The sequence below is a fragment of the Corvus cornix genome, chromosome 5, assembly GCF_000738735.6.
Source record: "Corvus cornix cornix isolate S_Up_H32 chromosome 5, ASM73873v5, whole genome shotgun sequence".
NCBI classification, from domain to species: domain Eukaryota; kingdom Metazoa; phylum Chordata; class Aves; order Passeriformes; family Corvidae; genus Corvus; species Corvus cornix.
In genome coordinates this window covers 22,936,276-22,951,627 of record NC_046335.1, presented here as the reverse complement: position 1 = coordinate 22,951,627, position 15,352 = coordinate 22,936,276, and the positions used below count along the sequence as shown (strand labels likewise).

At 41.2% G+C, this 15,352-nt stretch overlaps 1 protein-coding gene across 9 annotated transcripts in view; it reads left to right on the top strand.

Moving 5' to 3' along the window:
* The window catches only part of TTLL5 (tubulin tyrosine ligase like 5), a 126,928-nt gene that overhangs the window by 24,678 nt on the left and 86,898 nt on the right, over positions 1 to 15,352 (top strand). For 8 of the 9 annotated variants that reach the window (XM_039553324.1, XM_039553326.1, XM_039553322.1 and 5 more), the window contains 6 exons: positions 234 to 341; positions 7,067 to 7,148; positions 8,051 to 8,112; positions 8,826 to 8,917; positions 12,219 to 12,260; positions 15,093 to 15,206. In XM_039553324.1, coding sequence (XP_039409258.1) covers positions 234 to 341; positions 7,067 to 7,148; positions 8,051 to 8,112; positions 8,826 to 8,917; positions 12,219 to 12,260; positions 15,093 to 15,206 — 500 coding nt within the window. The remainder of the gene's footprint in view (positions 1 to 233; positions 342 to 7,066; positions 7,149 to 8,050; positions 8,113 to 8,825; positions 8,918 to 12,218; positions 12,261 to 15,092; positions 15,207 to 15,352) is intronic. The other variant, XM_039553325.1, reaches the window with a different exon arrangement.

Here is a 15,352-nt window from a genome sequence, read left to right as displayed (position 1 = left end):
TTCTCACATTCTCATTTGTGAGTATTTTTGCACTAGGATACTATGCATGTCTCTATATACTTAGGCTTGCATGGATTTCCAAGCATCATTGCTTTGTCGTCCATAGGGTCTCATGTGCTTTGATTCACAAAGGTGTGTCTCCATATACATATTCTCATGCCTTTCTGGATATTGTGTGTTACTTCACAATCTACTTTCTTCCTTTTTCATCCCCTGCCTCCCTCCCCCTGCAGTGCTGATGGCCAACGTGGAGGACCTGATTATCAAGACACTAGTTTCTGCTGAGCTGTCCATTGCTTCAGCTTGTAAAAGTTTTCTTTCACATCGCGGCAGCTGTTTTGGTAAGGCACTGGGGACGTCTTTGTTGATTGCCTCTTGAATACTGTTTGGAACCTCCAGTTTTGTCATGCTAGAGAGAAATACGCATTCCCCATTGCAGGGAAGAAATACGCATTCCCTATTTGCAGGGAAGCTGGATCCTATTTTGGTTGTTTTGTTTTGTTTATTTTCTTCAGCATAAACCTCGGTGAGGGCAGGGGCCAGTGAATCTCAGTTCACCCTGTGTCAGTGCCATTGATCATAATCTTGTGCTAGAAAATGAAAATGTAATAATGATGAGAGGGACTTGAAGGGGAACTTGGGGAAGTGCTGGGAAGTTGGTGATTTACTGGTGCCCTTGCAAAGAACGGCTGTGGGTGATTAAACACGTTTTTAGAGCATTTGCTATTTTCTCTTGAACCATCTAGCGCAATTTAATTTTGCATTTTCCTGCGTGCGTGCGTGCGAGCGAGGACGGGGAGAGAACGTGTGTGGCAGTGCCTGGAATGCCGGTGGCGGCGGATGGTCTGTGCCGCGTGGGGGCGTCCGAGCCCGCTGCTGGCAGGGGCTGCGCGCAGCTATGTGCTGGCCCAGGGGCTGGAGAGCTCGCTGCCAGCACATGCTGGGACGAGCTCCAGAAAGCAGCGGCTGGTACCACAGTGTGCCTTCTCCCACTTTCCAGTGGCTGCTTCCCAGCCTTCCCTAAAGAGGCCTCCTCCTGCTCCTAGCCGTTCTTCACTCATGTGGATGCATGCACGAAGATGAAGTCGCAGTCAGTGCTTAAACCAAAGGCCAAGCTTGGTTTCAGCTATCTTGTGTTTAGGTATTGGGACTTATATTTAAACTAGCTGTGACAGGTAAAATAAATCCATTTATGTGGTCCTTGCATTACACTTAGGTATTGACAATTCCACAGCTTTCAACACTCCAGCACAAATGCATGTTTGGCTATTTGGGGGTGATAAGACAGTCAGGAATCAAGGAGCCATGACTGATAGGTTGTTTAGTTACCTCCCAAAACTAGCTACCGCTCCCACCATAGTTTCTCCTGACTGACTCTCATGCCTTTGTTCAAAGTTGAAGGACCTGGTCATACATGGGGATTTACGAGTTAGATAATAGGCTCAGTGAAATGGCACTTTATTGTCTAGGTGAAAAAAAAGACACGCCAAAACCACTTTAGCTGCCTCTTTTTTGGCTTCTCCCTTTTCCTTCCTCAGTTGTATCTCTAGATTCCTCTGAGCTGTGTATATGGAAACTAATGTTCCTCATGTACTTTCTGCTGGGCCTGGCTCTGAGGTTATCCCACTTCCTGCTGCCTCCCCAGGGCTGCACTAACCACCCTCTCAGATGGTCCCCCACAAATAAACTGTTTTGTTCTGTTTATTTCAGTGTAAACATAAATTAAGAGCTTCCCAGGAAAGAGGGCTTAAGTAGGAGCCATACTGCTTCCCTAGGGAGACTTAGGCATTTCCAGAGCTCAGTACTTTCTGCCACCTTCCCCCACAATTAAGTGGTGGTCCTTGTCTCAAGGATTTGAACTTTCATCATGCTGTATGGTTCATTTGTCATCTGTGTGTCTTGTTCTGACACTTTTTGGTTGTACCACTTTTAACCTTGTTGTAAATATTCAGTTTCAGCTGGAAATGCTCATAATGGTTCAGTTCATAGCTGTTAGCATGAAGGAGAAAACTGGGAATGAAGATTTCAAGGCAGCATGTAGAGTCTCACAAGAGCCTGGGTTTTTTGTTTTTGTTTTTTTTTTCATTCTGAGCTGTGAACAATGAAACTGAGTGTGTGTCCTGATAAGGGCTGATCATGTGAAAAGTATCTCAGACTTCAGAAACCTTTATCTGAAATTCAGATGCAGAGAAGGGTCTTGTTTGGAAATCTTCTAAAAAACATAACTAAGTTGTATTTTATCCTAGTGTTTGTAATGCTGTTCTAGGGAATAGAACTCCTGTACAATTGACATTTTCTTACTAAAAATTAAATCACAAATACTTAATTGTCTAGGTGACATTGCTCGCTTTACTTCTGTAACAGTTTAGTACTGCTGTCGTCCTTCAGTTCTTTCTCAAGTAAATGTTTTTATATGTGATATACTTGTTTCCTAGATTTAAAGGAAGAGAATTTATCCATGGCTTCTTCATTTTGTAAAATAAGACTGGTGAGACAGGCTGGTCCCTGCTACCAATGCTTGCCTAGAAAATGAGAGTGGTAGGTCAGGATGGTTCATTTTCTAATGTCAAAACACAGTGCTGGTGACAGTTTGTGTAAAGAGTGTAGTGAGTCCAATTTTGGCCATATAATGTGAGCTATTTACTGCATTCTAGCAATAATCAGTTTTCAAAGGACTTGGGATGCTCAGTTTTGTTGCTTTGAAGTGCATCACAGAAAACACTACAAGTACTACATGATTTTGTTGCCTTGTTCATGCACTGTTATTAACAAAGTGATCCCAAACCTCTATTTTGTTCTTTGTGATTAGCTAATAATTCCTTATGTAAAATTAAGCTCCTAGTAAAAATTGTTTTAACCAGTAAATAACTCCAGAGGAGGGCATGCTACAACTCTCCAAATCACTGCACTGTCCTGAAGCTGGTTGCCAGCTGAGTCGAGTGTTACTTCTGGAGCCTTTCTATATTTTGCACTTATTTGAGGGATGTGACATCTCAGTGTGGAACAGGAGGTACAATAGGGCTGCATATGCCCAAGCTGATTACTGACTGCATTTTTCTCCCTCCTGAAGTAAGCACTTCTGGGTAGGCTAGAAAAGGCAGTAAGACCTGCTTTCAGGCAGAATGAAAATCTCCCTGTGGGATGGTTTAGTAGGGCATGAATTGAAGGCAGTTGGGTGCAGCACATATTTTTGCCAGCAGCCACTGTAGCACCATTTTCTGCACTCACTGAAATGTAAGCCTAAAGAAGCAACAGGTTTAAGTCCTGTTGTTTCATTTACAGTTCTAGTAAACCCAGCTGTGACACTGTTGAGCTTGTCTGCGCTCTAGAAGGCAGGCCAGGATAGGGTAATGGGCATATTGATCCCACCAAAGCAATGAGTTCCGTATTTAGCTGCTTCTGTGTCCTAAGGCTGAATTGGTCAGCCTTTTGTTTCTAAGCACATCTATATTGAGATAAAAGCAAACAATAAACTATTGTATAACTTGAATGGTGCTGACCTGGAGCTAAATACTTTAAAAAGTCTTCATTTGTATCTAATCACCAGTTTCTCAACCACCTGTGTTGCTGTTTTTCGTGAACATTTAACTTTCTTAGTAGTGGCAGTTGACCTATTTGGGGAAGCCTTTTGTAGTTTTGAACAGTGTTGACCTGCACCATTATGACTTTTGCAGGGCACTAAAAATTTGAAATTCTTAAGGAATTTCTGCACACACTTACTTGATGTGAGGGAAGTCCATGCGTAGTGACTTAAGGCAGCCATGCATATACCATACATATTTCCCCTGTTTTTGTGGTTTCTTACATGACATGTCACGTTACAGAAAAGCTGAACAGGGATTCCCTTACCATTACTTTTTTTTTTGGCAAAGCTTAATCCATTCTATTTTTATAGCGTTACCGTCAGTCTTTGCTTTGAAGCCAGTACGTAAAGATGCCATTGGAATCTGAAAAAGGTTGTTCATAGACTTCTCTGGCTACAATCAGATTCAGGAGGCCTGTAGCCTTCAAGACAGTTATTTTGATGGTCTGATGATCATCAAATCATCATGAGCAGATGAGCAAGGTAGATTTTGTAATTTAACTATATCTTCAAATTTAACAAAACTGTCAGGTGAATCTGAAGGGTAAAATGAGTTCAGAGGATAGGTGTTCTAGTCATAGCTTCTATAGGAATGGGGGGTCTATCCCTGCATAGTGTTATAAGGGAAGTTAAGTGATATCCCAAAGTGGTTTCTGGGATATTAACCTCTTCACTCTCTCTGGTATCACACTCTGGGTTGAACATGTTTACACCTTGTGGGTGATGACTTACTCAGTAAGATTAGGATTACAAAGGCAGCCCAATTTGCAGCAAAACTCCCATTCTTTGATGTTAGCTTTGAAGATGGCTTTATCAGCTTTTCTGACTTCAGAGTTGAAGGATTATTCTGAGTCTGATTTTGGTATAAATGATGAGCTATGCTCAGCTGTAATCTTCTCTTCACCAAAGAAAGCAGTGGTTTATGTAGAAGGAGGACAAACAATATGGTGAAAAGTCTTGAGGGCAAGAGTGATGAGGGGCAGCTGAGGTCGCTTGGCTTGTTGATTCTGGAGATGGCTGAGGGGCAGTCTACAACTGCCTCCAGGAGGGCAGTGGAGGAGGATACAATAGTGGCACTAGATGGCTTCTCATGAACCTACTGTTGCCACAGTGTGAGGCATGTTTTTCAGTCATTGTTTTCTTTACTCTCTGCAGAGGGAAATGGTAGTCTTGCTGAAGTTGGTAATTGCAGAGGATATACTTTTGATAACCTTATGCTTGTGTGATTCCACATCTTTGTCCTGCCTATGTATTTATTTTAACAAGTGGTATTGGAGTTTCACAGTGGAAAGGGTACTACGACTACTGTGTTTAATCTAGGAAGTATATTTCCCAAATATTGAAGAGGGCCAGCAAGATATTTCTAGGTAAACTTCTGACTGTTATCTTTGTGCTAAGCCCTACACAGAATCTGTGGAGTTTGATTCAGTTGCCAGAACATAGATATTACATAGCTCCTGATGCCCCGAGGTAGCAGAGACATCTATCTAGGGCTTGTAGATACAACTTGGAATATGTGAAACTTGGGGCATTATGGAGCAACAGTGGAGATTCCTAGGAGACCCTAAGTCATTGCAAGTGGCATTAGATTTTGTGTTTAACAATGGAATTGAGTCAACAGGGATACCCTGAAGAACTTACTGTCCTAATAAATAAGGCAGACGCAAGGGAAAGGAATGTGATGCTCCAACAGCATGGTTAGAGCTAGCTGAGGTCAAGAGGTTTCCCATGTGCATTTATAAAAGAGGACAGAATGAGTAACTGGGTGGGAAAGATGGAGCTTTAAAGAGCAAGTGATTTGCAAGAGAATTGTGTGGGAGAGGAGGACAAAGTCAGAGGAGCCAAAATACTAGCAAAGGCCCTCTGAGGGGCCAGGGGAGGGAATGGCCAGCAGCAAAAGAAGCAGGAGCTAGTCAAAACAAAATGCACTGCTTCCTGACTGGGGCTGGAAGGTTGTAGACCAGCAGCTGCTGCAGGCCCACTCATTGCTTCTCTGCCTTGGGCATGAGCTGCTGACCCACTGGAGTTTTCCGTGCTGTTAATAGTCATGGGTCTTCACCAAACCTGAGATTGTATTTTGAAATAATGTATTAAAGTCATCAGAAGTTTCTCCTGTTCAAAATTCTTCGCTAATATTTACACTTAAAACCCCCACCTTGTCCTTTTCCCTCTACTGCAGCTATTCCTGTCTGGGGAGCAAGAGAGCCAAATGTAGATTCAGCCTCATTTCTTTGGAGTGAACCAAGTCTTTAACTCTCTGCTGTTTTGCTTCCCACTTAAAGTCTGGCTACAGACTCCAGAAAAGTGAGCAGGCAGTGCTCACTCTGCTGCCATTTCCCCCCTTCCAAGCTTCCCCCCCCAGCTCATTAACTTTCCATTATAAACTACATGAGCTTTTGCACAGCTGTCTCCATAGGAAGATCTTGTCAAGCGGTCCAGCTCCCCAGAGCCAGCATCAACGTCAGGCAGGCAACAAAAGGCCAAGGCCAGAATTCAAGGAAGGAAACATGGCAAAGAAGTTCTCCTGCTTTTACTCCACGCACTAGGGAACTGGTTAATTCCATGAAAATCCCTCTATGCCAACACCCTGTTTTGTGGTGTTTTGAAAAAAAAAATTGCTTAAGTTGCCCTGATGATTATTAAGCGCATTTCTTAGTGCTGGAAGAGGGAATTGCAATAATGCCAACTTCTGATTTACACTCATCTTTGTGTAGCATCCTTCTTGCAGCTCTTTCCAAACTAGAGAGAACGTGAGTATAGAGTGAAATAGTAAAATCAGTCTTGGAATGGGAAGCTGGCTTCAATCTGACCTGTGCAGAGGAGAACACATCTAGCAGATGTAATATGTTATGAATGTTTTAGAAACTAAGGAAAAAATATTTCTGTTGTGGTTTGCTGCAAAGTGGCAAGTTGTCAATAAGCTGAAGAGTTACGGGAGGTTGTCTATGTAGACGAGGAGAAATCTCTTGTAACCCCATGGGGATATTGCAGAAAACATACAGGAATAATTGAAAAGAAACTGATGCTTGAAAGAAGCAAGATTTTCTCTAGCTGACTGGAACAATGAATAAAGGGATTAAAAAGTGAAAAGGAGAGTGAAGTTCTGTTGTTTCCAGGATCCAGTGGAAGAAGTAGATTGAACCTGCTGTGCTTGTGTCAATTCTATGTGAAAGGAAGTAGTAGAGTTCTGCATGAACTACAGTTGGTGGGCAGTAAAGAGTTTTTTGTTTTTCTATATAATACTTTCCTAAGACTAATTTTTTTTTCCCTCTTTCCTCCACAGACAGAATATATTTAATTTTGATTCTGAGGAAATGAAAATTGCCACTTGAGGAGTGTTATCATTTGTTCATCCCTAGAGAGTTTACTGGATTTAACATATATAATTTAGATAGAAAGGACCTGATAGAGACTAATGTTGGACCTTACCTGAATGCTTAAAGATGCAGTAAGGTGAACTTACAGTGTCTGCTGTGTTTTCAGAGCTCTATGGTTTTGATGTCCTTATTGATGACACTCTGAAACCCTGGCTGTTGGAAGTGAACCTGTCCCCATCATTGGCCTGGTAAGTGGTTCCCAACTTAATATGAGGCAGGGACTGTTGCTGGAGGTGGTTGTCTTTGAAACCTGTGATCCTAGGAAGGCATGATTTCATGATTCCTGCAGATTTTGTTCCACTGCTGATTTGCAGAGAGGATACTCCTTTGCTTTTTTCCTTTACATTAGCAAACTTATTGCAGCAATAGGTTTTGAAAGAGCCTGGTTGGGATTCCATTTACTTTTTAATTTTTTCTCTTCCATTGTTATTGTTAACACTTCATAATCTCCCATCATAGATAAATTTTGGAGCTCTGACAGACTATTGTGTTGGGTTTCAACCTTCTTGGCTGATATAAGCTTTAAGATTTTGGAGTCCAAGCAGAGTTCAATCAATTATGCTTTAATTGAGTATGTAGATGAGTGCTTGGGCTCAAATGTTTGGTCTAGTACTCTCATTAGATAAATTCTAAAGAGTGAGTGTTGACTTGGCCCTTATGCTGACCCTCATGCTCTAATGGAAATTTAGGATTTATTTTTGTAGATCTCTCAGCTGTGATTTTATGTGGAAGAGGCATAGTTAAGTGTGGTTTTTAAGAATTCTACAACAGCAACTTTTATCTACTTCATGAAATGTAACATATGTACATTCAAAGAAAACATTCCTAGCCCCAAGGAGAGTCTAAACAAAGCTGTATGAGTCTGCATTAGGACACTAAAAGCTGTGGAAAAAGGATAAACAGATTATTCTGTTGCCCTCTGATCTTTACGTATGTATGTGAAGATCACCTAGTTTTCTTCCTATGTTGTTTTTGCCTGTGTTAAGAAGGCAAAGAAACTATATTGGGAGATATACTGAATACTGATGCATTCCTCTCATTTAATGCCAGACAAATAATTCCTATTGTCCTCTGTTGCATGTGGGGACAGTGATGCTCCTTTGGACCTGAAGATCAAAGCTAGCATGCTCTCAGATATGTTCACTCTTGTAGGTGAGTGAAAAAAAAAAATCCTCAGTCTTTCCCTTATTATAACCAGTAGAAGGTAGGTTTATGAGCTGCATGTTATTAGATGAGTATAATAGAGGTGAACTCCAGTTAAGGAGTAAGCAACTGTGTTTAGCACTGAGAAGTGCTATATGGAGACTTCAGAATTATCTGTCTGTTTGTGATGCTTAGGTGGTTTTAAGAGTCCCTAATTTGGTATTTGAAGACAGTACTCTCTATTTAGCTTTCAGAGTTAGTATCCATGCATTTTTTAGCTTGAATGTGTGGGTTTTGGTTGGGTTACTAGACCTGGAGTACTGTCTTGTGCACAGTATCCCTTGCATCTCAGTTCAGTTGCTTGATGCAGTTTGCCCCAGTATGGAAAGAAGTAGAATTGTCATCAGGTAGCCTGCTCAGCTGTTTAAGAAACCAAGTCTATTTCTGTGCTGCTATTCAGTAACCCATTTATTTATGGTCTTGAAGCAAGGTACAGTTTTTATTCAAAAAATGTAATGCAATTACATTTTAGGATTACGTTTTAGGATTACATTTAGTTTAGGATTAAACAAAGCAATGTATAAAAAAGAAAAGCATCCTTATTGGTCCTTGGGCAGGGACAAGAAGGTAATGTATAGACTAAGATTGTGAACAGGAATGCTAGATTATTATTTCAGTGTTTGTCTGTCTTAAAGTTCTCTTGTGGCTCTTGGTGCCCATAGGCTTCGTATGCCAGGATCCAGGCCAGCGGTCAAACCGGGCCATTTATCATTCATCTGAAACTGTCCGAAGAAATCCATACCAGAAGCTGCAGGTAAGTGAGTTTTACAAGGCCTGGCTGAGGAGCATAGCAGGAAGTCATTCTCATTGAATTTGACTAACAGGTGAGAGAAGCAGTGAGCGAGATTATCTGGATTTCTAGCATAAATATGAAAGATGAAATTTTTAACTGTGTGGGGTGATGAGGCGCTGAAACGTGTTGCCCAAAGAGTTTGTGGACTCTGTATCCCAGGAGGTGTTCAAGACCAGGCTGGATGGAGCTTTGAGCACCCTGGTTTAGTGGAAGGTTCCCTGCCCATGGCAGGGGAGTTGGATCTAGATGACCTTTAAGGATTTTCCAACCCAAACCATTCTATGGTTCTCAGAGACTCAGGGGATACGTCTGAGTTCTGTGCTGTTCAGCCACTTTGATTTTGTTGTGGACGATAAGCTTCCAGAACCCTAGAGCTTTATGAATGTCTCCAAGACCTACTTCTAGGTGACAAGCTTCTTGCATTTGAAGTTTAAGGCTTCTTTCCCATTCTCTTTTGGAATCTCCCATGGATCATTGGACTGAGGCCTCATGTGGCTTGCTGCGACTACCCATTGCCTTTTCTGTTGAGGTAGTGCTTTCTCAGCACTGTAATGCTGAAGGGCAGTTGTTCTCTATCTCTTTTGTCTATGAAATGGATTCCATAAATATCTGTGGAAATGGAGCATTCACAAAAGGCAGGGAGATCTGTTATGTCACGTGGACTTTCAACACATTTCTCCTTAGGTGAATAGGTGAACGGTGTTCTCTGATAGCTATGCAGCTGATGGTGCCGTGATGGACATGCAACATGGCTGTGTAGCTCAAGTTCAGTTAGGAAATGACAAGTCATTTTTATTCAGTGACAGTGTACCAAGACACTATCCATTTTGGTACAGGAAAAACTCACAGAAATTGCAATATTTTGTCTCTTGTAAAACTCAGAGTCTTTAGTCACCATGAGAGAGGTGAAGAATAGCTGGTAGGATGGGATGTGAATGTCTTTAGGATGCATGTCTGAGTCTGAAACTTCTAAGACAAATATAATAGATAGTGCTTTAAATACCGATCCCTCTGACTGTATAGGTGCTCTTTGTAGTAGACAAAAGGTACATGAGATAAATTAGGAACCATTCCAAAAAAAGTACCATTCTTTCTTAGAGTGATATGATCAGATCCTGATCTGATCCTTGACACCTTTTATCTGAAAAAAATTATACAAGACAGTCTCAGAAAATTATGGTGTTGTAAACCACTGAATTTGAAGGAGGCTTTAAACTTTATTTTGCTTAAAAAATACCCACAAAGAGATGTAAGGTTGGCCAGTTGAAAAGTGCAAAGATTCGTATGACAGAGCATTGGTTATGAGACGGGATTAGGGTGGTCCCCCTAACCTGTGTTTAACAGGAACAGGTTTGTAACCCAGTGACAAAGTTTTACAACATGTTTTTCTTAAGTACCTAAGTGGAAATCCCATGGCTAAACAGGCATTTAGATCTTTTCCATGGTCCCAGAATGTTTTGTTCTTTGCTGAATACATTTTCTCTCAGATCTTTGGATCTTTGATATATGTTCCAATTCTCTGTTGCAAAGGGTATATGTAATCTCTTTTTTTTTCTACCTTCTTCATAATGTCTTAAGTTTTGATCATTCGCATAGGCTGTCGTTAATTATTGTAAAAGTTGCTGCTTGGAAAAGAGCTGTTGGTATCAGTGCTCTTGAGAGCTCTCTTGAATAACTGTCTTGAGATGGTTACTCTTTTTTCTGATTTTCACCAGACTGGACTGCAAATTTTGGGTGCAGTTTCTTTGGTTTGACTCTTTGAGCGTTTCTCCCTCTAGGGAAATGGACAATTTAGCTGCTTCCTTTGTAACTTTTTATTGATTTGGGTTGGAGCTCTTTCAGTTAATCATAAGCAATGAAGGGACCTTGATCTGTTTTGAGTGGACCAGCTGTGGAGAAGAACTTGCCAGTAGTACAGCTAGAAATTATAGATACGTCTCCTGAAAATCCTTTCTTACACCATTTGCGCCTCTTGGGTGTTGGAGAGGAGGAAGACAGCCTGAATACCACTGAAAGCAAGAAAAATCTAAGCTCCAATGATGATTGTTTTCCTTTGAACCTGCCCCTGTCCTTAAACTGGTTTTGCTTGTAGGCCTGATACCAGATAAGTAATACAGGGTGTTGTAGTGCTAGATTTAGTTTTGCAAGCTGCAGCTTTCCCTGAGAGCTCAGCGGAGCTGCTTAGGGCAGTGTGACCATTATCGCCCTCCCGCAGTTTTGCTCTGGCAGCTGTCAGCGCTACAACCAGTGATGGCACAGGAGGCAGAGAAGGGTCTCCCATGAGGGTTTAAGAAGACTTTTAATCACATCTTGTCCTGGTGACCCTCAGAGGCAGAGAGACCTTGTGATGCTGGCGCAGGGGGTTTTGTCAGGGGCTCAGGGGCGGTACATGGGCAGAGTTGGGGTACAGGAACCGATAGGGAGAGCCCAAGGGAGTGGCCGGGGCTAGGGCAAAGGAAAGGCGGGGGGGGGGAACAGTGTGGGATAGGAAAAAGAAATGGGTAAACAGATCGCCACAACAGGGTACTTCTTCACATTCTGATGTTTTTACACCTGTTTTAAAATGTTAAATAGTATCTTGTTTCTCCACAAGAACTGGAATATTGTTGAGATATTTAAATTAAATTACTTGCAAAATTTTGGGATTTTTACTTTTTCCTCCCCCCTCTGTTCTGTGAACAATTTTACTTGACAGCACCTGTTTCTCCTTGATGCATAGCTATTAAATATTTTTATATGGGTGGCTCTTATCTTACAAAAATACAAATTTTGGTCATCACAGTTGAGTTCAGTGTGCTTTTGAAAACCATATGTCCTGATGCATTTTGCACAGTTGAGCACATCTGAGGTTAAAATGAGTGCTGTGTTTGGAATGGGGACAGGGTACATTTGTGCAGGATATGAGGAGGATCTGAACTGAGATGAAACAGGTGGTTAGCTTTGTCTCTGGACTTCAGTTATCACAGAATCATAGAATAGTTTGGGTTGGAAGGGACCTTAAAGATGATCAGGCTCCTACCCCACTGCAATGGACAGGGACACCTTCCATTAGACCAGATTGTTCCAAGCCCCATCTAGCTGTCTTTGAACAGTTCCAGGGTTGGGGCATCCACAACTTCTCTGACCAACCTCTTCCAGTGCCTTGCCACCCTTTGCTTATACTGTTTTGTTTAGGGTACTTACCAGTCCTCAACAACTCAGGCAGGGATCATAGTGTCTTGGAGAACACAAGATTTTTATTCTCTTTGTGTGTCTCTTGCAGCGTCCGGTGTCTGCACAGTCACAAACAGCAAACGGCAGATTGGTAAGTACCCTTGAGCTCTCATCACCTGTATAAGGGCCACAGTTTCAAATGTTACTGTGCGCAATGCTTTCGGCATAATTAGTCCCCAAATATATTTTACAGTTAGAGTAGCCTGGGGCAAGGGCTGGGGGGGGTGTGGGGGACGTCACCATGAAAACAGGAGATGGCACCAGCATATGTTTCCATGTGGCAAAAGCAAATGTTGAAAAAATATCTACATCACTTCTAGCAGCTTAAAAAAAAAAGTAGGTGAAGTGTGCTGAGAATCAAGGTCAGCTGGATCAAATCTCTCAAAGTTTTTAAGACTACAAGTCTGGATGATAAGGTAGGCACAGGAGAATCTATGCAGGCAAAATTCAGGTGGCCGTACAAAAGAAGTAATCATCTTCTGTCAGACAGTCCTCTGAAGGACACCACAAAAATTTGAGAATGAACTGAAAATATGAAAATAGATGCAGAGAAAAGAAGGATTTATTAAAGTTAATGGAAAAATATGGGACTATTGTTAGCTAAAGCGAGACTGATCTACCTTTCTAAATGTTATATTTGTCACTCTTCTTGCAGGCCATGTAGACAAATCAATGTTAGTTTACAATTTTGAGCACCTGGCCATGTGGGGACATGCTAGGCATTATTTTACTGCTAGGCTTCCTGCACAAATGTAATGGGATTTTTTTTTTTTTTTAATGAGGTTTCCCATCAGGAAGGGAAGGTAGGACACATGGAATCATCTTGAGAACCTAATTCAGTCTATTCACTGCTGCATGTGTCATTCTCTGTAAGTTCAGCTGAGGCTCCGAGGAAAGAGCCTTACTGAAAAATGAGGTTTTGTAGAGAATAGGAAGGATCTTTGTGCCAACTGCTGTCAGTGCTTATTAAATTAGGATAATTATTTGGGAACCAGGGATACTTGCAGAATTTGAAGATATACCAGAGTGGTTGGATTTATCCATACTTTTATAGATAAGCTGGGTCAAAGAGGAAACAAGATCTTTGTGAAGTTGAAGACATTTCTGTGCTACAGCCAGAGGGTGTTCTGTAGTGAAACGTGGAAAAAACTGTGCAGGAAGTCCAGCAAAGACAGAGTTTTCTCTAGCATTTTGACAGCAATGTAGTTTTGTTCACAGGGAGGAGTCAGAGCGGCCAATATGTAGACATATGTTTTCTGCTTGTAATCAGTAAAATCATCTCCGTTGTATTGAGACAATGGAGATGATTTCATTGAACTGTTTCCTTAGTAAAGCAAATCATTTAATAGGATGAAGAATTTCCTGTAATATTCTCTTTGAGCAGCAATTCTCACATGATGATGGATTGTTATGGTAGTGACAGGAAATGGTTTTTAAGAGAAGGTTGCCGATCAGGAGATTTTAGAGAAAGCTGTTAAGCAAAGTTTTTGAGCTGTGGATTTGAAATAGAAGAAGGCTTAGAAAGAAAGACTAAAAGCCTTTCAACTTAATGCCATCTACAGCATCAAGCAAACCTGTTTCATTGCTGGCATTTTTATTTCTTCTGCAAATCTTTGTGTCTCCTGCCTTCTCATCCAGATTGTCTCATTTTCTCTTCTCTTTTCAATCAGTTTTAGTTAGGCTTAACAAAATATTTCAGCTGGTACCTGCTATGTCTGTTTTATCTTTGGATTTTTCTGTGCCAATCACTGCAGTATAACCTATTCTAGTGCAATGCCTGTTGCTTTTGCTGTTGCTTCATCTACAGATTCTGAATAGCCACTTGCCATTTCTAATGAAATGGAGAGAATGGAATTCAATTCCAATAGTCTTTTCAAATAAAGATGCATCCTGATCTTGCCATGGATTTTTTTTGTATCTGAGCAGTATGGGATATTCCCCTGGACTTTTCCACCTTAAGGTTTCTGTCATGTTTTTCTCTTCTTACTAGATTAAGGCTCTCTGTGCATTCTTTGCTCAGTATAGAGCTAAAAGAAACTTTGAATTTAGTAGAAATGCTTGAGACCTTCTCAGTAGACTCTTTTAGTGCTGTTTTTACAGAGGTAGTTTATCTAAACTGAGCCTAAGACCAGCTTAAATGTACTTGGGAACAAGTTCAAAGATTTCTGTCTTGCTTGGATTTAAAAATTTTATAATCCTGATGATTTGACGGCATTTTGAATTCCTGTCCTTTTGTTAGAATTGGCCAGGACTGTCCATCAGGTTAAAAATAAGCTTAGTGACACTGTCCGCAAATTTTTGCTTGTCTTATTTTTAAAAAAATTGCATATTTATGCAAATTTGCATGATGTATCTGTGTACATCTGCAGGATGTGTCTGTTAAGTGCAAGAAGTAGCAAGCTGACATCCAGCAGTATAGTAACAAAAGAATAACAGGTGGTGAACTTTTCCCTGCAACATTTATCTTGCCAGGGAATTAGAGTTCTGTTGTTCTAGTGTAGCAACACAGCTATAACACAGAATCATGGTTCTGGTACCATTGATGTGTGAATCCAAGTGTATTTGGGTCCTGTGAATGCTGACTCTAGTGCCCCTTGGGTGAGGACTTTTCTGTATGACATCCTGACTTTGCTGCTTTTGGTATGTCTCCTGTTTTTCTGGAAGGGGCCAGGGGTGTAAATACTGGCACTGATCCCTGATTTGTGCCTGCTGTGCTAAAATCTAAGAATCTGAATACTCACACTTAGTCCAGTCTGGGGTGTGGACTCTTAAACAGCTGGAGTGTGGAATTGTGAATTCTGGCTGTAGTGCTCTGGAGTGTAGATCCTGCTGGGAATGTGGTCCTGGAATTTGAATGTAACTTTTTTTAATATGAAAATTGAGAGGGGAAAAAAAAAAATCTGGATTCACACCTTCTCTACAGCGTCCCCGTCCTCTGTCTGCCAGTGATGCTGAAGTTAAAAGCTCGATGCCCTTAGGCAGGGAAAAAGCAACAGGAAGGCATAGCAGCTCTGTGCTAGGCCTCACCATGGAGGAGGTAAGTAGGCTATTAAATAGCTTTAATTTACCTTGGCTTTCATGCAGTATGTGGGGTTTATTTGCTCAACAAAGGGCAAGTGCATGTATATGAAAAACGTGACAGAAGAAGTATGATTTTTGAAACCGAATTTGAGTTTTACTGCT